This window comes from Dermochelys coriacea, chromosome 2, assembly GCF_009764565.3.
Source record: "Dermochelys coriacea isolate rDerCor1 chromosome 2, rDerCor1.pri.v4, whole genome shotgun sequence".
In the NCBI taxonomy this organism is placed as follows: domain Eukaryota; kingdom Metazoa; phylum Chordata; order Testudines; family Dermochelyidae; genus Dermochelys; species Dermochelys coriacea.
The window spans coordinates 264,697,280-264,721,815 of record NC_050069.1 but is presented as its reverse complement, the minus strand read 5'-3'; the positions used below and the strand labels follow the sequence as shown (position 1 = coordinate 264,721,815).

Below are 24,536 nucleotides of genomic sequence, written 5' to 3'. Positions count from 1 at the left end.
GCCAGACTTGTGAGCGCTCAGAGTGTCTAAAAATGAAGATGTACCTGCTTTAATGCAACAAACATTCTGAATCCCTAATGCCAGACTAGAATTTACAATACATTTCCTGCGTGCAATAAAACAAACCAACCCACCAACCTTTTAGAAGAACTTGGCCTACAGGGTCTCATAAAGCCATCTTAATCCAAATGCTGTCAATCCAATACTCCCTTTTATCTGGATCGCCTTCGCCTTCCCTGGCAGGAATTGCTTACTTCATAAATGTGCCCCAATCACCTGTTTATCTGATCAAATGTCTTTTTATGCCCTTTCACCTTCACTGGGCTGTGTTGGTACTAGCACACTGGTTCAGAAAGAACAAGAACTCATGCAGAATCTCATCCAACACTCAGAGCGGCACCCAAACCCAACTTTTCTGTTAAAAGATGAAAAAGCCTGGTGAGCTTGTTGTTATTATTCTCATGAGCCTTTGCACTTTGGGGCCTGATTTTTAAAAGGGTAAAAATCCTTAAACTGGATGCTGAAAAAGTATAGTGTGGAATGAGCTGCTGAATTTGCGCACACAGTTGACACTTCTGCGTTTGCAAATCAGGGCACCAATCCCATCAGTGGGCCCACCCATGCACAGCCCCATGCAAACATATGATTGCAAAACCAGGGCTTAACTGGGCAAGCACATGTAGCCCTTTTGACATGCGGGCTGTTTCTCTTTCCCTCAAACTGGCAAGCCCCTTCCTTAGCTCCCACATGAATACTACACTTGTGAGTCCACCGATCAATATCCCAGGCAACATTTAGTGCCTCAGAGACGCAGTCACCAGACAAATCAAACACTGGGGCTCAAATGAGCGTTCCAGTGGGTAGGCATGAAACATAATGTGCAATCTCCTTGAAGGGATCCCTGCACCCATATGGAGACCCATTAGCTTTGATGGGACTTCAGATGGGTGTACGTGTCTGCTCGAAGTTTCAGGATTGAGAATTTAGAGTGTGGGTTTTTTAGGTATTTAGGGACATCAGTGGGACATAGGCACCTAAATATCTTTGCAAATCTGGCCCTTAGTAACTAAGGGCTAGGTACTCATCCCTTATGGTCAGTAGTAGCTTACTCCAATACTACTGCTGTTGAAACGAGTGTGACTACTCCAGGAGGACAGTGCTATGCAATTTGAGTAAAGGTATCAGATCGCAGCTTTAAAATGCAGCAAGTTTTCAATGAGGTTTGGGGGAATCTGAGGCCAAGTTTTGCTCCGACTGAAGCTAACTGGAGTTTGCCCGTTGATTTTGGTGGTAACAGGATTCGGTTGTTCACTAGCACCTGCTGGCTTTCTTATTGAATCTAAAAAAAGGGGCACCTTCCCATCTTGTGTATGAGCATAGCTGTGTCTATAACCGTGTATATGCTAGTAATAGCTCCAATGCGAAGAGCTAGGTATGTAATGGCCTGATTCTGATTTACACTAAGGCCACTTTTCTATCACTCTGGAAGGGTAAAGGGAAGAGCAGAGTGGTGTAAAGTGCCCTTAGTGTAAACATGACTCAGACCTGCGAATGCTGTCACAGCTTGACACAGGAGCAAAAGTTTTGATGGTGCAAAAAGGTTTAATAGGAAATCATTTCCTGTTAGGAAATGGAAATCCGGGTGAGTAAGGAACGTCTCGACTTTCAGAGGTAAATGGAGAGCACTAAGTGATCTGAAAACATAATCGAGCCAGAGCCTTGGCTGAGAGGAACTGATGTGTCCTGTGCTTTGTACTTAGGTTTTTTGAAGATCAGCATTGACATCCCTAGAGGCTCCAGTCTTTCCATTTATCCACAGACCAGCCAAGCTCAGACTGCAGCAGTACAACCTTTCTCACCTCCACCCTGACCTCTAGGCATGAGAAATGAGTTCACTCTCCATGGGCTGTTCAGTCACAGGCCTCTCTGCTGAGTCTGCCCATGGATGCTAAGTGAGGAGGGGATGCAGAGCCCTTGATGGAAGTCAGGAGCCTTGACTCCAGGTTAGGGGCTCTGACCATTTGCCCAAATGCCTCCCTTTGTCTGACAATGATCAAATTGAAGGATGTATCTCAGAGACTAGGACACATTTTCCCTGGGGGAAGGGAGGATGGAGAAGATATGTTAAAAGGAATTATGATTATACAAAAACAGATAGCTTGGCAATCAGAGTGATTAAATATTGGCAAGGCATCAAACTCAGATGAATAACATCCCAGAAAGCTGAAGCAGACAGGGAAGCCCTTGGCATGCATCTACTGACAGCTCCACATGCACGGGAGGTGTGCCCACAGGCTGAAGGGTAGTAAAAAGCTGTTCCCACCCTAAAGATGGAAGATCCAGAAGGTGTCACAGCTGTGGTAAGCCTGACTTTGCTGATGGGAAAAATATTGGAAACACTGGAAATCAAATATTGGCTTTTAGCAGCCTCTGAGATGAGTGTCTGTTTCATCATGTAATTTAATTTAATTGTAGCAACAAAGAAGTCCACCTCCAGGTAAACCAACCTAAAGTATTTTCCTTGAGCTGGGTGTAACTCCACTCAGTTCATTTCTCCCCCTCTCAATCCATCCCACTCCCAAGTCTATCTCATCAGCAATCTATTAGGGTAATTATAGGCCACCCGTCACCATAATATGTATGAGTTTTGTCTGGCATATAGTTACAGCAGAGATTACTTCAACCATGCTTTTTGAACATAGACCTAGAGATAGCAGAAGACTGAGCAAGTAATTCAGACATTGTCTCTAGTCCAGGCATTAGACTCCTTATCTCCGTTCCTACTTACTTTTCACTGCTGACTTTTAGAGGGACAGTCCTTCTCCCCTCCCTCCATCCTCCCTGCAATTTGGGAGGAGGAATTGAAGTCAATAGAGTTGCATCAGGGATGTATTTGGTCCAAGGGCTACCGTAAAGGCAATGAAGTCTGTGGGTTCCTGGCTGAGTCTGATTAGCCCAAGTGCCTGAAATCAAAAGAACATGATTCATTGGTATTTAGAAAACAAGCTTTTGATTGCTCTCCCATGCTGTGGAAAGGGTTGCTCCGGGAAGAACTCCTGAGATAGTTTAGACCCCTCAGATATTTGCCTGTGATCCTGTTCAGACTAAAAAAATGTAAGTGAATTCACTGGCCCCAATTCCTTACTCACTCATACTGGTGTAAATCAGGATTAAACCACTGAAGCTATTGACTGTAGTAAGGCTTTGACACAACCCCACATGGCATGCTCACAAGCAAATCAGGGAAATGCAGTCTAGATGAAATCACGACGTGGCAGGTGCAAAACTGGTTGAACGAGAGTACTCCAAGAGTTGATGTCAGTGGTTCACTGTGAAAACGAGAGGGCATATCTAGTGGGGTCCCGCAGGGATCAGTCCTGGATTCAGTACTATTCAATATTTTCATTAATGACTTGGATAATGGAGTGGAGAGTATGTTCATACAATCTGTAGATGACACCAGGCTGGGAGGGGTTGCAAGCACTTTAGAGGACAGGATTAGAATTCAAAATGACCTTGACAAATTGGACAATTGGTCCAAAATCAACAAGATGAAATTCAGTAAAGACAAGTGCAAAGTACTTGATTTAGGAAGGAAAAATCAAATGAATAACTACAAAATGGGGACCCACTGTCTAAGGGGTGAGATTGCTGAAGAGGATCTGGGAGTTATAGTGGATCACAAATCGAATATGAGTCAACAATGTGATGCAGCTAAAAAAAAGGCTGATCTTCAAGGTGTGTTAACAAGAGTATCTTACATAAGATCTGGGCGGTAATTGTCTGGCTCTACTCAGCACTGGTGAGGCTTCAGCTGGAGTACCATATCCAATACTGGGCACCACACTTTAGGAAGGATGTGGACACGTTGGAGAGAGATCAGAAGAGAATAACATAATGATCAAAGGTTTAGAAAACCTGATCTATGAGGAAGGGCTAAAAAACCTGGGCGTGTTTAGTTTTGGGAAAAGAAGACTAAGCAAAGACCTGATAACAGTCTTCAAATATTTTAAGGGCTGTTATAAAGAGGACTGTGATCAATTGTTCTCCATATCCACTGAAGGTGAGACATGAAGTGATGGGCTTAATCTGCATCATGGGAGATGTAGGTTAGATATAAGAAAAACTTTCTAACAGTAAGGTTAGTTAAGCTCTGAAATAGGCTTCCAACGGAGGTTGTAGCATCCCCGTCATTGGAGGTTTTTAAGAACAGGTTGGATAACCACCTTTCAGGGATGGTCTAGGTTTACTTGATCCTTGGGGTATGAATTTGCTGATTTCTTGAGGTCCCTTCCAGTCCTATCTTTCTATGATTCATGAAGCGAATCATGTTGCGCTCGTGTAAAAATAATGTGAGTAGAAAATAAAGTTGACACTCCTGTAGTCTATGTATTTGGAGGGTGACAGAAGGATCAGAGCCCAACAACTGCAATATCCTGTTGCCTGCAACTACAGAAGAGAAACCCAGACGAGTCAGTTACCTCCACTGCCTCAGTTTCTCTATTCATAAAACTGCACAAACCTTGCACATAATGTCACATTTTAAAAATTCCCCACAGATCTATTAAAATAATGTTTGCTATAATGAGAGCTGGAAGGAAAATGTTTTTCTCATCCTGTGAAAAACGTCAAGATTTCAGTAATTTTTCCCATCCTGCATCAAGCTGAGAAGTCAAAATATCAAAAAATGTTGTGAACTGAAAAGCCAGAAAAGAATCTGGTTCAGGGCAATTGAAACAGTTTATTTTGAATTTGAAGCTTTTTTTTAAAAAAAAAACATTTTGAAGTGGAATTAGCTTAAAGACAAAAGTCTTTGGAACTGAAGAACTGAAACTGTTTGTTTAGACAGGGTTAAAATGGGATGTTTTGACTAGTTACAAACTTTTTTAACCACATGTTTTTCAAGTCAAGAAATTCACTGAATGTGCCAGTTTCCTGTGAACAGTTAAAATGCTGTGTCGGAAAATTCCCAACCAATGCTCCCTATAACCACACCAAATTATTGGTCTATCTAAGGGCATGTGTACACTGTCCACGTTACAGCGTGACCGCGGCAGCTAAGTCACCACTGGCTAACACCAGACGCTTCAAGGAAGAAAAGAAGCACACAGGGTTCCTAGCTAGTCATGCCTCCCTGTACTTGGGAAAGAAGGAGGGAATTTCCATCCTAAGAGCCCTACAGCGATCAGCTTACACCCCGGAGCTTGAGCTTTGATTATCCTTATCAGCTTGCATAACTACAAACAGGGATGAACTGGCCATGTCACAGGTCAGGACACTATGCTATGCTCATAGACCACAGCAGCTATGCCTTTTGCTTAGCAGAGATTCTCACACATGCATCCCTCAGCCTGCTCCCTTGTGTAGATCCTTCCACCCAAACATTCTCCTCTACATCCCTGGTGGATGGTCTGTATTTGTGTTGAGCACAATTACAAATTACAGGCTATTTCCTAGTAAAAAATATTTACTATTTTCAGGATGCTTGAGCATTACACATATCATGGGACAAGTCCATCTGGCTACCAATGTTGTTGGTGCATAAGAAATCATCTAGTCAAAGCCCTTCTAAAAATCTAGCCACTATGAGTCACTTGGTAACTCCCTGCAGCAGAGTTCCATAGCCTGGCTATACCCTGCCTAAAGGAATCCTGTGTTTCCCTGTATCAATTCCAAATTGATTGGCCATTAGTGGAATCAAATGAGCTCTCAGCATTTGTGTTCGATGATCCCTAGTTTTTCTGACTCTTGAACAAAAAAAACCTCATGTCAGTCTCAAATTTGGCAAGGTTTTCAGAGTATGTGTACAGCTGGGGTGAGAGGAAAAGTGGCACGAGGAGTGTTAACCTGCCAGCGGGAAATCAAGAACCCCACTGCAGACAGATTTCAGAGGGGTAGCTGTGTTAGTCTGTATCAGCAAAAACAACGAGGAGTCCTCGTGGGACTTTAGAGACTAACAAATTAATTTGGGCATACGCTTTTGTGGGCTAAAACCCACTTCATCGGATGCATGGAGTGGAAGTGGGTTTTAGCCCAGGAACGCTTATGCCCAACTAAATTTGTTAGTCTCTAAAATGCCACAAGGACTCCTCGTTGTTTTTCCTGCAGATAGAGTGGTTTCAATCATTTGTTGGCAATCCTGTTATTTAAGGGCTAGGACTCAGGATTCTATACTCATCTCTGCCACTTGTCAACTGTGAGACTTTTGGCAAATCACCTCAACTCCATGGGCCTCTGCTTTTCCCCCTTCTCTCTCCCACCCCCTGGCCCTGTTTGTCTCGTCTGTTTTAACTGTAAGCTCTGGGGCAGGGACTGTCTCTCACTATGTGTTTGTACAGTGCCTAGCACAGTAGACGGAGGGCATAGGGTTGCCAATTTTGGTTGGACGTATTCTTGGAGATTTAATCACATGACATAATCTTTCATTCAAGATTAACCTTTAATTTCTGGAGACTCCAGGCCAATCCTGGTGGGTTGGCAGCCCTAGGCGGATAGCATAGGCAGGGGAAGGCTGTGCCTCCCCAAAGAGTTTGGCGTAACCCCGCCCATGCTCCACTCCCAGGACCCCTCCTGCCTGCTTCCAGTTCCCTTCCTACTCTTCGGTGTCCAGCCAAGAGTCTGAGGCAGGCAGGCTAGGGCTGGTGAGCACAAGGCCCAGCACCACCCATCCGTCCAATGCTGGGGACACTGGGACCACGCCGCCCACCCAGCGCTCTGGGGCCGCGCCACCCACCCCGGCACGCAAAGGCTGAGGGCACGCAGGGGAGCCAGTGGCCATGGGGGGGAGGGGGCGGCGTGCTCCAAGCTCTGGCGGGGGAGGGGGGTTGGAAGAGATGGGGCGGGGCCTTGGGCAGAGGGGAAAGGGGGCCAGAGACTAACCTCCCCCAACGGCGCATTCACCTGCCACCCATGCCTAGCACAATGAAGGACCAATCTTGTTTGATGCTACAGATAAATAACAACAATGTGAATACATTCAAAGGACCCTTCATTTGAAACAGCATTCATGGAGCCTATTGATTTGAACTGGTGCATGGAATTATTTTGATGGCAGGGGACTATGCTTTTTTTAAAAGAAGAGGGCTTCCTTTTATACAGTGAAATAGTTTCCCAAAGGAGGGGTTGAAAGCCCCATCACCTGGGTCATTTTAAACTAAATTTGGACACTACGTTGTAGGGTAGTCATGGAACCATGAGGTCAGAAGGGACCCTCAAGGGTCATCTAGTCTAACCCCCTGCCAAGATGTAGGATTTGTTGTGTCTAAATACATTTCATGGGCAGCAAACAATGGACTGGAGGACATACTCGAGATTTTTTTCACCCTCTGAGGCCTACCATTTAGAGTCATAGAGATGAAGGCCAAACTGTATAGTCTAACCTCATCTATATCACAGGCCATTCAGTACTACCCAGCCACCCCCGTCCCAAACCCAACAGCCAGAATTATACCAACATATTACAGCCCTCCGGAGACTCACCGATGGGTATGCCACAGCCAGAGAACAGGAGGGACTGGTGCATGGTGCACCAAGAATTCTGTTTCATTTTGTGTCTGTCCATTTCTCAGTGACTTTTCCCACCTAAAATCCCCTAAGCATGTGCAGCGTTTGAGATACACTAAGCAGCAGGATTTGAGCCTCCAACCTCCAGCAGTGACCTCTATCACTCAAGCTAAGCTACCACAGACTAGATTCACACAGGGCACTTAGGTGCTGCAACAGCTAACTCCTAGGTGCCCTGCCACCAATCAAATTCACAGCCATTGGAAGTCAAGGAGAGTAAGGTGCCCAAGTCACTTAGGCTATTAAAAATATATGAAGGATATTAAATATTATAAATCTCCTTTTAATGAGACCCTTGACCTCTCCATAGGTCGCTTTTCAATGGGATATAAAATTGGCTGTAGCCAACTGGCTACTTAGTTGTGTATGTAAGAAAGACGCTATTCCACTGCCCTCTACTGAGTGGAATCAATACTGATCTACTGTGGGTCATAGGCCTTTTATTGTGAAAGTTGAAAGAGTTTAACGCAGGATAATCTGCTTTCTGTCCTCACCACTGCTGTGATGTTCAGAGCATCTACAGCACAAAGCACAGTGACCATTTGAAATTCCTAGTTGGCCACTACAGTATACTTCTCATTAACTTACTCTCAGGAAGATCACCAACCTTAGCCCAGAGGTATCCTATCCTCCTGTCAGTTTCTCTTACCTTCCCTTTTTCAAGGATTATTCAGATCTCATGGTCACATCAGGTTACCCCTCATCTCTTTCTTTTCAAAGAGACATTCCTCCGGTTTTACCATCACACTGGTATACCGAGTTGTAATGATGCTTTGCATCTTCCATCCAAGACACTCTACAAACATCAACAATTTTAGCCTTGCAAACTCCCTGGGAGATAAGTCTGATTGTCCACTGTGTTCCAGATAAGGAAGCTGAGGGACAGAGAGAGATTAGGTGACTTGCTCAAGGTCACAGAGGAAGCCTGCATAAGAACTGGAAATAAAACCTCAGGTCTCCTGAGTCCTAGTCTTCCTTAATTCTCCTTGCTGATAATATCACTTTCCCCCTCTGCCCACATGTCTCTGGCTGGATCAGGAATGTCCTGCATGGAGCATGCAGTTGGGAAGTTCTGGGGGATAGAACCTCAAGATACTACGGGCAAGAATTTCAAAAGTGGCTAGAAAAACAACGAGGAGTCTGGTAGCACCTTAAAGACTAACAGATTTATTTGGGCATAAGTTTTTCATGGGAGATGCCATGCATCTGAAGAAGTGGGTTTTTACCCATGAAAGTTTATGCCCAAATAAATCTGTTAGTCTTTAAAGTGCCACCAGACTCCTCATTGTTTTTGTGGATACAGACTAACACAGCTACCTCTCTGAAAAGTGGCTAGTGATTTTGATTGCCTACATCTTAGGGGCCCAGTTTCAGACATCTTCGAGGGCCCTGACTTTCAGAAAGTGCCAAGTGCCCACCCTCTGAGACTCAGCCCCCTTTGAATTGTCTAAAATTAGGCACTTAAAAGATTGCAGCAGACAAAATTACTAAGTCACTTTTGAAAATCTCAGCCACCATTGCGAGCAATATGAGATTTTAATGTGCCGAAGCCAGAGACTCAGTGACCTTCTGCTGCAGGGATAAATAGTAGTTAAAATGCTCTTAAGCCTTACATCCCCATTAACCTTCTCCTACCAGCTGACTTTCCAGAAGCCCTCTTCAAGTTGTAACGAGCTGCCTGTCTCCTGCTACCAGAACCACCCAGAGAGGAATGAGGCTCGCTGACAAATGCATTGCACTCTCCTCTTATCTTTACTAAGTTTCTTGCATTTTTATATGGCACCTTAATAACCCCTCATTTCCATTACAAGTGCATGCTTTCCTTCTGCTTATCTGTATCTCTATGCACTCATTCTCCATTCCTGCAGCCACACCACCTGGGGCTATGACCTGGTAAGCTCTCCAAAGCTCAACAGGGTCAAGTCTGCTTAGTAATTGGATGAAGGTCCTCAGACCGAATATGTTGCAGGAAGTGATTCACTAGATGGCACTCTTCTATGTGCATCAATACAGAGCCCACTGTCCCAGCCTAAAGTTAGAGGTGAGAGATGAGATGCAAATCCAATGTCTCAATCGCACGTGGTCATTAAAAGATCCCCTGGCATTATCTCAAGAGTAGGATTTTTAATCAGTGCTCTGGGCCAGATTTCAACTACACTCTGCCTGACTCAATTCCCCACATAGTTACAACTGGTTACAGTGCTGTTCACTTCCTGTTGCATGCCGTTAAACAGCTGCTGTGTTCCACCCTAGAGGCAGCCGCATGTCACTGGCAGTTGAGCAACCCCTACATGTATAGTCTCTAAAGTGCTCTGGGATCTTTCCATATAAAAAGTGCTATCTAAAACCTGAAGTTATTGTTAAGGAAAAGAATAAAATATATCTCCAGAGCTGAAGAGTTTCTGTACATGTGTAACCTACACACATGTGGGAATGGTGCTGTGGCACCGAGACCACTTACAGATTAATAAGTCTGTCTACAGCTTTAGCTAAGGGCCATGTGGCTTTTAGCTCATGCATTTAGCTCCAGGGGTCCCATGTTAGATCCTGCCCGCCGACAACCGGGATCTGTCGGTGTTACACATGCTTGAATAAAAGTATCGTCTCCCTTACTTGTATGTACTCAGTGACTTACTAACCTTTATAAGCATGCTGAAGTTGTGTTCCAGGACATTGCTCATGCCTTTTGCTTGTAATTTCCTGCATGCTATTTTATTTGCATATTGCTGAATTTGGTAGTATCCCAAAGAGAAGAGCCAATGCACAGGTTCTGGCTCAAGTATTCAAGCTAGTCAGGACCTCTCTGTTAAGACGCAATATTGGTTTCTATCCTGAGAACACGTTAGGGTTTCGACTTGGCTTGTTAAATACTCTCCATATTACTAACTGCAAATAACTGATTGAGCAGCCAGAAGTTAAAGCCATATGTTCTCATTCATAGCAATCAGAATGGACTAAGGTCCACGAAACCTGGTACAAAAAAAAAACACAAAAAAATCCGACAAATAAAGTTATTGAGCCAGATCATCAGCTGGTGTAAATATGGCATAGAGCCGTTGAAGTCAATGGATCTACACCAACTTAAACTAGCTGAAAATCTGCCTCTATGGCTATATGTGTATTACAGAACAATCCTGATTATCTAAACAACGTGGGTGACACAAAATTTGTTTGGATAACTGGGATTGCATAGACAAAGAGTCAGCTTGTTAGGGAGATTTGTAAAGGATCTCCAAGAGACTGGATTATCATGACTGATCTGTGTTTTCCCTACACCAGAGCCAGTTGGAACCTTTTAGATTAAATGTTTTTTGTCAAAAAATGCTGCTCCATTGGGTTTCATGGAGACGTATCGATTTTGACGGGAAGGTTTCTGAGGTCTAGGGCAAGCTCTCTGGTCACTTCCAAAGAGAGAGAAAGACCCAAATTGGAAAGCTGAACTTACCGATCCAAAGCTGGATGTTTCAACACTATTCCATGTCACAAAGACATTTGAAAAATTTTGTATCCTTCCAATGTGGAATGAAAGCAAAATGTGAAAGCTGTCATGTAATGGAATTGTTCTCCGGCCACTCTAGTTATGGCTCAAGTGAATCATAGAATATCAGGGTTGGAAGGGACCTCAGGAGGTCATCTAGTCCAACCTCCTGCTCAAAGCAGGACCAATCCCCAACTAAATCATTCCAGCCAGGGCTTTGTCAAGCTGGGCCTTAAAAACCTCTAAGGAAGGAGATTCCACCACCTCCCTAGGTAACCCATTCCAGTGCTTCATCACCCTCCTAGTGAAAAAGTTTTCCCTAATATCCAACCTAAACCTCTCCCACTGCAACTTGAGACCATTACTCCTTGTTCTGTCATCTGCTACCACTGAAGTATATAAGGAAGGTCTTCCCAGAGACTTAGCTACTCAACTTCATGATGAGAACCCCTTTCAGTTGACCCAGCCAAAGGCTAAAAAGGTTGCTGCCAACATTCCCAGGTGAAGAGCCAGACATGACAACAATTCTTTTAGGTAGCTCAGGGACCTGGCACCAAATTGGGCAAATAGACAAACCTTCAAGCGCACATAAGTATGAGGAATAAACAGGAATAACTGGAAGTATTAATACAGCTGCTCAATGATGATTTACTTGGCATCACAGACATGGTGGGATAAGTCTCATGACTGGACTATTGGTATACAGGAGTATCGCTTGTTCAGGAAGGAAAAGCAGGATAAAAAGTGATGAGGTGTTGCGTTTTATATCAAGAATATGTACACTTGTGCTGAGGTCCAAAAGGAGGTGAGAGGCAGACCAGTTGAAATTCTCTTGGTAACGATAAAAGGGATAAAGAATAGGGGTGATGTCATGGTAGGGATATACTAGCGACCATCAATCAGGAAGAGGAGGTGGATGAGCCATTTCTAGAACACATCACAGAAATATCCAAAACACAAGACCTGGTAATAATGGATGACTTGAGCTACCCTGTCATCTGTTAGAAAAGTAATATGGCAAAACACAAAATGTCCAGTATATTCTTAGAATGTATTAAGGAAAAATGTATGTTTCAGAAAACAGAGGATGTAACAAGAGGGACAGTCATTTTAGACTTGATTCTGATCAATAGGGAGGAATTGGTAGCAAATCTGAAAGTGCAAGGCAATTTGGGTGAAAGTGTCCATTAAATGATAGATTTCATGATGCTAAGGAGAGGCGGGAGTAAGAGCAGCAGAATAAGGACAATGGACTTCAAAAAAGCAGATCTCAACAAATGCAGAGCACTGGTAGGTAAGGTCCCATGGTAAGAAAATCTAAGGGAGAAAGGAGTTCAGGAAAGCTGTCAGTTTCTCAAGGAGGCAATTTTGAAGGTACAACTGCAAACAATTCTGGTGCTATAGTAAGATAAGGAGTATTTGTGGCACCTTAGAGACTAACAAATTTATTTGAGCATAAGCTTTCGTGAGCTACAGCTCACTTCATCGGATGCATTTGGTGGAAAATACAGAGGGGAGATTTATATAATGCTATTTATATTTTTTTTTTTGTGAATACAGACTAACACGGCTGCTACTCTGAAATCTATAGTAAGATAGGAAGCATAGTAAGAGGGCAATATGGCTCCATCTGGAACTCTTTAATGACCTCAAAATCAAAAAGGAATACAGAAAGTGGAAACATGGATGAATTGCTAAGGATGAGTACAAAAGAATGGGACAACCATGTAGTGACACAAAATGAGTTACACCTAGCAAGTGACACAAAAGGCAACAAGAAGAGGTTATTTAAATATATTAGGAGCAAGAGAAAAGCTAAGAAAATGTAGGTCCTCTACTTAGCAGAGAAGGAGAGTTATTATGGATGACATTAAGAAGGCTAATGAGTTGAATGCCTATTTTGCTACAATTTTCATGTTGTTCAGATATGCAACACAATTAGAATTAACAACAAAGGGGAAGGAACGCAAGACAAACCAGGGAAAGAACGGGTTAAAGAAATATTTAGATAAATTAGATATATTCAAGTTGAAAGACAGGATTAGAATTTAAAATGACTTTGATAATGCAGAGAATTGGTCTGAATTCAATAGATGAAATTCAATAAAGACAAATGAAAAGTACTTCACTTAGGAAGGAAAACTCAAATGCACAACTACAGATTGAGGAATAAATGGGTAGTTGGTAGTACTGCTGAAAAAAAGATCACAAATTGAATGAGAGTGAACAATGTAATGCTTCTCCAAAAAAAAAAAGGCTAATATCATTCAGGGGTGTATTAACAGGAGTGTTGTGCATAAGACATGGGAGGTAATTGTCCAGCTGTACTCAGCACTGGTGAGGCCACAGCTGGAGCACTGTGTCCAGTTCTGGGTGCCGCACTTTAGGGAAGATGCAGTGAAATTGGTGAGAGTCCAGAGGAGAGCAATCAAAATGATCAAAGGTTTTGAAAAGGTTAAAAAAATGGGCACATTTAGTCTTGAGAAAAGAAGACAGGGGGAACCTGATAACAGTCTTCAGCTATGGTAAGAGCTGTTATAAAGAGGACTCTGATCAATTGTTCTCCATGTCCACTGAAGGTGGGACAAGAAATGATGGGCTTAATCTGCAGCAAGGAAGATTTAGGTAAGATACTAGGAAAAACTTTCTAACTATAAAGGTAGTTAAGCTCTGAAATAGGCTTCTAAGGGAGGTTGTGGAATCCCCGTCATTGGAGGTTTTTAAGAACAGGTTGGACAAACATCTGTCAGGGATGGTCTAGAAATATTCGGCCCGGCCTCAGCCGAGGGGGCTGGACTTGATGACTTCTTGAGATCTCTTCCAGCCCAACATTTCTATGATTCTATAAGATGCAGTGTATTGGACGCAGCATCCGGGTGAGCTGGTCAGGTAGCAGAAAGAGCATGTTTCAAGGAAAGATGAGGAGGATGACACTTGGTATGCATGGTGAGGGAAGCAGACTGCTGGAATAGCAGACAGTCCTGGTGTTTTCCCAACTGCCAACCTTCAGCAGTCCCCAACATGATATGGAACCAGCCATGCCATTTGCAGAGCCCTGAAAAGGCTGGGCTAGTCACAGGGCTCTGAAAAGTGTGAGGTTTATCTGGCCCTGGTCCAGTGAGTGGAGTCTGGCAGCAAAGAGATGTCTCCCCTTCCACGGGGATGACTGGGGTTCAGTCTATATGTACCTGAATCAGTGCTGGATGCTGGAACTCAGAGAGCCCCGTTTGGCCATTTGCTTACTAGGGCCTGATCTAAAGTCCATTGGGTTGAGACTTTCCACTGACTTCAGTGGGTGTTGAGTCAGGGCCAGCCCTGACTTATTGTGTCTTCCAGTGCTGGAAATGGCCTTGCCTGTAAATGGGATTCTTAAGCCAGGAGGCAGGTTTCCTAGCCTGCTGCTGTGTCCTTCGGAGGAGGCGCTCATGTCATTCCGTTGGGAAGGGTCACTCATGTTCGCCACTAAGTAACAGATCCCTGCATCCTTCCCTCTTCCACAGCTACCCGGGAGTCGGCCTTCGTCCACGCCATTGCCTCCGCGGGCGTTGCTTTTGCGGTGACCAGATCCTGTGCCGAGGGCTCGGCCACCATCTGCGGCTGCGATACCCGCCACAAGGGGCCCCCCGGGGAAGGCTGGAAATGGGGAGGCTGCAGCGAGGATGTGGAGTTTGGGACCATGGTGTCTCGAGAGTTCGCGGATGCCCGGGAAAACAGGCCAGATGCTCGGTCAGCCATGAACAGGCACAACAATGAAGCTGGGAGGACAGTAAGGCCAACTGGTTTCATTTTATTGAGCCCCTAAAAACATTTCCTTCCACCCCCACTCCGGAAAATCCTAGGTGAACGGCAAAAAGAGGCTCAGGTGAACTGGGTTCAACACTGTAGCCCCCTACTGCCCAGTGTGTGTTATAGATTCTCCTCTGTGCCTGATCCACAAAGGATACGAGTCTGCTATAACTGCCAGCTATGGGTCTTAGGCCTAGATCCTCAAAGGCATTTAGGTGCCTAACTCCCATTGAGGGCATGCCTTTGAGGATCTGAGCCTTAGCCTGTTAGTTCAAGCCTCGGAAGCTCATGTGCTCAGCTCTGAAGATCTTAGGTTCAGTCCAAATGAAAACTAAGAGGATGGTCATCACATACAGACTTCCCTGTACTCACAGCCTGGTTTCTGTGCCTCTTCACACCTAGCAGGTGCCTAAAATAGCCCCATATTCACTCTCAGTGCCTGGGGTTAGCACCAACCTGCCATGCGGGAAAGGGCCTGCTGTCAACTGGGCAATTTCAGGACAAGGCTTCAATCTGTCCATCCAGCGCACCTGCTTCCTAGCACCATCAGGAAACTTTCTTGGCTTGGAGCTAACTTCTCCAACCCTCACCCCACTAGAGGCCTCACAAAAGTTGCTTCCTGTTCTTCCCCCCCTACAGAGAGACCTCATGGTTCATCCTATATAGGGACCAAACTTAATTAAATCATAAAATCAAAATAGCTTAACCTGATCCTACTCCCTTATTAAGTTGTTATTGACAATGGGGGAAGCAGTGGGGCCTATCCACTTCCATAGAAACATATGACTACAAAGCAGTCACTCCTCCAATATGGAGTTCCATTACGGTATGTAACCACAATCCAGAACAGGCCAAAACCTCAGAGTGAGATCCTCAACTGATGGAGATGGGTGAAGCTCCATTGAAGCCAATGGAGTTATTCCAGTCTACACCAGCTGAGAATCTGGCCCAAGATGTGGAGCACAGACCTTTAAAATTCAAGATGAAGTCCCACCACAAAATGAGGGATGCAGCAACTAAATAGCAGAAGAAGGAAGCAAGACATGTCCCTGTGGTCATTTGACATAAAGTTGTCCATCAGGTCCTGGGTACCATGGGTTACTCAGCATTTCTGATGGCAGTAAAAGACAGGGATGAAGAGTACCACCACAGGGTTGGGTAGGATGGAAATGAGGGATTTGTCTCATAATGCAAATCAATAAAAAGATACAATATTAGCTGTAAGTTCAACAGTGACAATTTAGGCTCTTGTTCGGGCTATCTTCATCTTCAGTCCATCCTCAAGACTCTGATCCCATTTTAGGTCCCTTACAAATATCATAGATCAGATAGAAAATGGCACAACATTAACACTGAAATTCTGTTGCTTCAGAAATAGCATATGTTTTCCATTCACACCATGCTAACACTCATTAGGTGCACAAGTTCCAATCCTCCGGATTCAAATATTTCCAGCTAATAAAACTAAGTCAAAAGTCGGAACCAGTTTTCATAAGAATTCAAATCCAATCTCCAGACCAAAAGCTTTGACTGAGATTTGGATGATTATATGAACCAAACATTTTGCAGTTCTCCCATCGCTAATTACAATCTCCTTGGCAGTGAATGAAGCTGCCTAACTGGCACAAAAAAACCACCCAGAAAATGTTGATCACACATTGTAGTTGCTGATTCATGGCAAATCTTTTGGATTTAGCTTAGTACTAGTCTGTTCATGCATTCATAAATTTGCTGATCATCTCTGAATAACACAGCTTATTGAGTAAATTGTATCAGGCTATCTTCCACCTCAGAAATGGTGGTGAGCAGTGCCTTGGAAATCTTTGGATCAATTTCAGCCATGGGTGAGGCAAATGTAAGTCTCATTGAAGTCAATGGTGATTTCTTCCATTTAGACCAGGACTGACGTTCACCCGCTCCATCTGGTAACCATGCCACCCATAGATGCAGCATTGCCAACATCAAGCATTCAAAAAACTCAAGAGTCAGGCTTCTCAAATCATGAGACTGGCTTAAAAAATAATCATACATTTTGTGTTCTTTTCATTTACCTGCTGGTTTCTGTACCTTTAGCAACCTGGGGGGCAGGAGAGGCTAGAAACTTACTTTTTGTTTTTTCAAATGAAAGCTGAGATTCTCACCTATTCACATCCCTCCAGGAGCTTGGGCTTTAAGGAAAACGTCAACTACCATGAGGCTCGTGATAAAATTGCAAGAGTTGGCAACACTGCGAGCTGTGCTCTCAGCTGTCAAGGTGTGACCTGCTCAACACACTGTTGAGAGGCCTGTGAAGAAAATCTTAGGGTTCAGCAGGAAGTGGCACTGGTGATTCAGTAGGTGACACTCTCCTCCTTGACTTGAGTCTGTTTTGCAAGAAAAGGGAGCTCTGATGACAGGGCTAAATTGTCGTTTGGATAATCATAGCACATTTCGCCCATGAATTCTCCCTGCAGTTTAAATTGGCTTATGAATCCTTCTTCACTCCCTGTCCTAAAGTATTATTTGGCTTGGCTAAGTGCCGTTCAGAAGCTGCTGTATTCCACCTCACCTCAGAGATGTCTGCATTTCCCTCCTGAGCAAAGTGATCCTTGTGTGTGAATACAGCTATAGAAGTATTTACACACATGGGTACAGGAATGACTTCACCTGTCATTGAAAGCACTTTATGGAGACCACGTCCAATCCCTGACTGGTGTATACCAGTGTAGTTAATGAAACTAAATTGGTTTACACCAGCTGAGGAACTAGACCTCTGCCTAGGATTCTTTGGGATGAGAAGTATTAGGTAAATAACAGAAGGTATTATTGATCCATATTATGGGCTAATAGTTTCCCTCTTCTGTTTTTCTCTCTTTTCTAGTCCATTATTGATCACATGCATCTGAAGTGCAAATGTCATGGTCTGTCAGGCAGCTGTGAGGTGAAGACATGCTGGTGGTCCCAGCCAGACTTCAGGGTCATCGGTGACTATCTCAAGGACAAGTACGACAGCGCTTCTGAAATGGTGGTGGAGAAGCATCGGGAGTCCCGTGGCTGGGTCGAGACGCTCAGGCCCAAGTACAACTTCTTCAAGGCCCCAACTGAGAGAGACTTGGTTTACTATGAGAACTCACCAAACTTTTGTGAGCCAAACCCCGAGACGGGCTCCTTTGGGACCCGTGACCGGATCTGCAACGTCACCTCCCACGGGATAGACGGATGCGACCTTCTGTGCTGCGGCCGCGGGCACAACACAAGGACTGAGAAACGGAAAGAGAAGTGCCACTGTATCTTCCACTGGTGCTGCTACGTCAGTTGTCAGGAATGCATACGAGTCTACGATGTTCACACGTGCAAGTAAAGCGGGAATTCCCTGGACAGGCTCCGTGCGGAGAAACGGATTTGAGCCTGCTTCTTCTGAGGTTGTGTAGATGGGAAACATCTACTTTTTTTTTATAGTAAAAGAAAAAATAAAAAAGGCTAAAACTGGCTGGATAGAATAGATCTAATGACTTCTTGGTCATCCCAAGATGTATCTGGAGGCTAACATTACAAATATGGAACTCCATGCAAAATGATTATGCACCGGTTAAGAGACTGTGATTCCTTTAACTACCCAACAGCACAGAACTGCAGAGAAAATTATTAGCGGGAGCATGATTCTTTGCTCTTCTCTCTACTAACCTGAAGAGACTCATGCTATTAAGTGTCCTTTGAAAGACTTGCAACTTCCTAAACACCTCCTGTTCCCAACCCAATAGGAAGAGGTGATGTCAGACAATAGCTCTCAACGTACTGAGATCCTTTCCAAGCCCCAGCAACCAGAGTCTGTGTGCAACATGAATGGCAAATAATTAAAATAAAATAAAATATTCAAGTCATTAAAAAACAAACAAACAAACAAACCCTTCTTCCACGTCTTCCAGGAACAGGGAAATTCTGCAAACATTCCTTAGTGCTGTAGAATGGACGAGCTCTTAGAATGAACTTTTTAACATAGTGGTTTCTGCCAGATTTGACATAGGACACAGGGACCCATTTAGTCCCTTCTGCAGAGAAAGAGACTGCTGACGAATTACTGCTAAGGTCCCACTGACACCAGTGCAAAAGGTGTGGTAGATGCTGTGATCTCTAGACACATGGTGCACGTCGTATGTAAAAACTCAGTGCCCAGAAGGGGACCCAGCAAATGCATGGCCACAGAGACTGAGATGGCTCTTTTTCCTCAGCAGACACACCAGCAGACATTGACCCAACTATGGCCTCTGGAGGCAGGGGTGTGACTCAGCCGATTAGAAGGAGGATGCCCGTTGAGACGTGCAGTGGGGTAGGGCACAAACCACCTGTGATTAAGGTGATGAGGACATCGTTTCTTTGCACCAGAAGCCAGCAAGGAAAGGAGAGCAGAAAAGGTGTTTCCCCACCTCTGCTTAAGAAACAAAGTAACATTGGAAAGTGCACTTAGTTCATTTCATCCTTTCTGTCCAGCACATGCAGGCTAATTCGGGGGGCTCAGCAGAACCCTCAGAACAGAACTCTGTTGGGAACAGCGGTTCTGAAGGACTGCGCGTTATGTGTTGCTAGACAAACCGTGAACTGGAACAGCCTTGGACTCTGGCCAAGTTTGGAGCCAGATCCAACCTCCGCCACTAGTGTCTCTATAACAGGCCAAATCAAAACCCTAGTGTCTGAACCGCCCTCGACCTGGGGAAAGTTAGGCTCCAGATCCAAACCCTAACTCTGCAGCACAGCCCTATCTCTGCTGTTAAACCGTTTCTCCTCTTTGACTCCATCCCTTGCCTGTGTTGCAAGCTGTCATACCTCTGAGACCTAGATTGGGCTTGCCAATTTACCGTAACAAATGTAATTTGCTGTGTGATCATCCGGGCCCCACCTGCGGTTGTGGGTTCTCAGGCCTGACTCTCCACTCCCTCAAACTGGCTTTTACAGCAGTATAACCCTATTGGCTTGGGTTGCATTATTCCTGATTTCCACTGGTGTCAGTGAGAGGCTAATGAAGCACAGAGTCTTGGCACACTTAGCCTTTGCTTCCTTCATGTCTCACCCTCTTTTCCCCACCCGCTGGGGGTCCATCTAGAGAAATGGGAAATGGACTGATTTTTTAAAAATTTTTTTGGCCATCAAGCATTGCAGAAATGGAAATGAGGACTGACTGCCGTGGGAGCTGGATCATGATGGGCTAGGTTGGGACTGCACACCTGAGTGGGGAAATACAAGCACCCCCTCGATCCCAGATGCTGGCTTGCTCTCTGCAACCCGAGCAGGTGAGTGGGGAGAATACAGCCGAGACAAGGAATGAACGGAGCTTAATCCCAACAGGGCGGGAGTTGTGCCCCGGAGGCATGTCTCTGAGTCCCAGCGCCTCCCGGACTATTTCTAAATTGAGCTGCGCCCAGAGGCACAAGCTAGCCCTCAGGATTGACGGGGTCAATTTTGTCTACTCTGTGTGTAAAGGCTGACTGATGCCAGAGTGACTTCATCTGTGGTTTAGAAAAAGAAGAGAAGGTATAAATAGAGAATTAGGCATGGTTTTGCATCCCTGCCCATCCTGGCTAATAGCCATTGCAGAAGGAAATGGTCCAGGATAGGGATATTTGTGTGCCAGCTTTAAAAGGAAGGGAAACAGCTGGACATTTTAAAGAATCTTGTCTGAAGTGGAAGGAATCCTTAGAACAAACTGGAAAAGATTTGGTAAGGAAAAAAAAATAAATGTAGTAGTTTAAGCTCATGATCCAGGGACAGCAAACACATGGGCAGACGCTAGGCCTGTTGCTTAATGCACTTCTAGAAGGAGCTCGCATGCCTTGAGGATGGGGGCTGTGCCAGAGCCTGAATAGCACAGAGCACAAGTGTGGGTTTAACAATCACTGGGGGCTAACTTCACTGCTGGTGCAATTCCATTGACTTTCAATGGGATTAGGCCAGCAGAGAATTTAGCCCTTATACATTAAAGTAAGGTAGTTTAAAACCTTCCTTGCTTAACACCCATGCAAAGACTTGAGTTAGGGGTTCTGAATGTCCCTGGGGAGAGCCGGCCAGCCTGACTCTGGTCTCACATCACTTCTGCAGCATGCTAGCTCCACCAAGAGTTGCTTCTAATTTACCCCACTGTCAGTGCAATCAGAATCAAGCCCACCATCGCTGGCTCTCAACTCTGCTTGGGAAATATGAGGAAAAGTCTAGGCACTTGCTAAGCAATGGCCTGTTCTGGGGAACACACAAAATCTTGAGTCTAAATTTTGGCAGATGGGTAAAATGAGGAATGGATCTGCAGTGAAGATGGGCCTCAAGCTGCCCACATTCAGACTGGGGTTCAGATTTCAAACAGCTTAACATTTGTGGGTGGCCCCTGCAGAACCAAGGATTTTGAACTAGGCCCATATCCAATTTCTCAACATCTTTCTTTTTGTAATGTAAATATTCATCATCATGTAGCCTAAGGAGGTGATCCAGCCCCCATTTAAACCAGTGAAAAGACAACTGCATGCATTCTGTTAATGACCCCAAATGCATCTGTGAGTCCTAGTCCCAGGTCTGACTCTTCAGAGGCGAGAGAAATGGTTTAGCCACAGGTCTGGGAGCCAGAGGTCTGCTAGCCCTGAGACTGGCTCCATCTATGACCTTGGACAAGTCATTGGGACCTTATGTTACAAAACTGACCACTGATTTTGGGCATCCAATCTGAGGTGTATTAAGGAGTCTCACATTGAATTTGGCACCCAAGACCCGAGGCCACTTCTGGAAAATTAGGGCCACAGCCTCTCTCTGCTTTAGGTTGTCATATTCTTGTAATAGGTGTGATACCATCTGCTTCCCTGAGGTATCGTATTCATGACTTACTGTCTGGGAAGCACTTTGCAAATGTCAAATGCTAAGAGTCCCCATAATCTTAAACAGGTTTCACAAAATCTTTCCCTTCCACCTTTATTTATTCTGTACACACAACACACTTAGGTCAAAAGCCGCAGCACCATTCATCTCCTAACACTGACAAATGTGAACTGTCCTGCCCACCCTGAATAAAACGCAGTGTTTTTCCCTTGTCTTCTTGCGTGTGACCAAATGTATCTTGGGAGCAGACGGCATATACCGTGAGGATCTGTGTGACAATAACAGAGAGGGAAAGATACATCAAGCCAAGAAACATGGCTGTATAAAGAAAACTAAGTAAGAAAGAAAAAAAGATAATCCTCTTCTTAAATGCTGCTATTCTACATCTACTGTAGCTATAAAATCAGGCCTGATGGGTCACAATGATCCCTGATACAACTCCATTGCCGCCAGTGGAGGGACCCCAGGGAAGAATTTGGCCTTGTTTTGTTTTCTTTCTATGAAAGAAATTGGTTTTTGTTTTGTTTTGGTTGGTTGTTTTGTTTTGTTTTTTGACTTAGGGGGTGTTTATTTTAGGGTCAAAGGAAGAAAAAGGGAGGGAAAAGGTTTGAAGTTTTCTACCAACCTACCCTCCTCCTCCCCCCCCCACACACAGGGAGATACCTGGTCATGGCTTAGGTGGGTTTCAATTGGGCATTTAGTATCAGGTACTATGGGTCTGATCCAAAGCATATTGAAGGCAATGGGAATCTTTCCCTTGATTTCAATGGGCTTTGCATCTAGTTTTATGGCAGTTGGGGCCTAAGCCTAAGAGAAGACTGAGTATAACCCACTTGTAAAGTGTATGTGTGGTGTCCCCCTCTAGTGGCTAGTCCACAGACAGGACAACACCCTACTACTGCAGCCAGCATCACTCCTTTAGCTGAAGTGGTAGCGTTTGATGCTGAAGGGGCTAGGTTCAAGCCTGCTGAGGATGCGGCAATGGGAGAGGGTGGTCACAGCAGCACTACCTAATGGGAGGTGTGGGTTCTCATCTGAGCATCGACGCCTCTTCGGAGCTACCATAGGTTTCTCTTGACTCCTTAACTACAGGTTTGGGAAGAAATGTATTAAAAAACAGGCACGCAAAACAAATCATGTGGTCGGGCTAAGCTAGGACCCTAGGATGTAGACAACTTCCTGTCTCCCACGGCCATGAGCCTTTCCTCCTTCACAGTTGAAGACACCAAGCAGGAAAGACCTTCCAGACAGTGATGTACCCAGGAAAATGGGCTGTGTGCCCAGGGCAATAGCCCCTGTAGCTGCATATCCAGGGAGGGGGCGTTGTAGAAGGGACAGTACAAAGGTGGGAGGGGAGGCTGTTTGGGGGTGGGGGATGCCCTGTCTGTGTTTCAATGGCTCTGTTTCCCTCGTTCTTTAGTTCTCTGCCAGCTAGCAGCTAAATCTTGGCTCTGATAACAGCTAATGGAGACGCTGGTGCCCGTCTTTCCCTGCTCTCCCTGGGCAGCAGTGGGGCCTGGTTTGCTTTCTGCAGGATGATTTTCCTGACAACTCAGGCTCCCATGGCCAGGCCCCAATCTCTCTGTCTCCCTCACTCTCTCTTGTGCCCCAAATACAGCTACTGAGTTTTGTTTTCTGGGTGGTCCAGTGCCAAGCATGGGACCCAGAGGCTGGTGACCTGGGCCTCATTTCCCCTTCACAGCAGGGTATGAGACACTCCATTTGACATTGAAGATGGGAGCTATTAGTGGTCTATATCCTGAGAAAGAGGCCATGAGGATCTAATTCCTGATTCTGCCCCTGCCTTGCTTTGTGCTGGGCAAGTCACTTCCAACTTCATTTTGCCTCAGTTTCCCCATTTGTCAGGTGGGGATAATGATACTTCTCCCTCATTGGCAGAGGGGAAGATTTTCAAAGGCACAAGTTGGAGATAGTCACTCAGCTCCCAATGAGACTTGGGTGCCTAACACTCCCTCGTCCCCTTGCAAAGCGCCCCTGAGACCTTAGGATGGAAACCTATGTATGGGCCTAATTCTGCTCTCACCTGGACTGATGTTAATCCAGAGGAACCCTTTTGGCTTCAACTGTGTTACTCCAGATTAGCACTGGTGTACAAGGGCATGGGGTGAGGACCAATACCATGCAAACAATTACTTGAATCTACATTAGTGATTGCTACTGAATATGACTGAGAGGAGGAGGGGGGTGAATTCTCTGCTATTTCTGCTGGCGAGTACATAATGAAAGTGGAAAAAAAACCTACCCCATTCACCTCTGGGCTAAATCCACATGTTTTGTGCATATAATCCAGGCAGGGCAATCTTCCCCCATTTCAATGGCCATAAGAATCTTTTCCATGTGACTCGCTCACCTCCTTTCTCTCTCTCTCTCTCTCTCCTCCTCGGCCTGGCTTTCCTTCCAGAGTGGTTCTTGTGGTGAAAGCCTCAGGCAGCCATGTGTGGGAGTCGTCGGGGACATGATTGGACACTTTCCCATTTTCTCTTTCCCTTTGCCAGGTTTCTTCACCTTTATTTATTAGTATTTATTTATTTCTCAACACACAGCCCTCTCCACCAAACAGCCCAAGGGCATGGCTGCTACAGACCTATGCCAACATGCAGCTGCACAGGGCTCTGTGGTTTTTAGGACTGGGGTGGGGTGGGCGCATATTTGTCAGAAGCCCTTCCCAGCATGCACCTGTCAACTGCCACCACCACTGGAAAGCCAAGAGGCTCAAACTCCTCCAACCCAGGCGCCAAAACCTTTCTAGAGCTATCTCCTAGTTGATGAAACCTTCCCTGATACCATGACCCCCTCAACCCATTGCCAAAACCCTCCTAAATCACAAGCCACCCCAACAAAACCAGCTACCAAGCCC

General features: G+C 45.0%; 1 protein-coding gene across 1 annotated transcript in view; it reads left to right on the top strand.

Annotated features, from left to right (window-relative positions):
* WNT3A (Wnt family member 3A) overlaps positions 1–22,964 on the top strand; it is a 125,754-nt gene extending 102,790 nt beyond the window's left edge. The window contains exons 3-4 of the mRNA XM_038393165.2: positions 14,542–14,807; positions 17,688–22,964. Coding sequence (XP_038249093.1) covers positions 14,542–14,807; positions 17,688–18,167 — 746 coding nt within the window. The 3' untranslated portion in view covers positions 18,168–22,964. The remainder of the gene's footprint in view (positions 1–14,541; positions 14,808–17,687) is intronic.
* Positions 22,965–24,536: the final 1,572 nt, after the last annotated feature.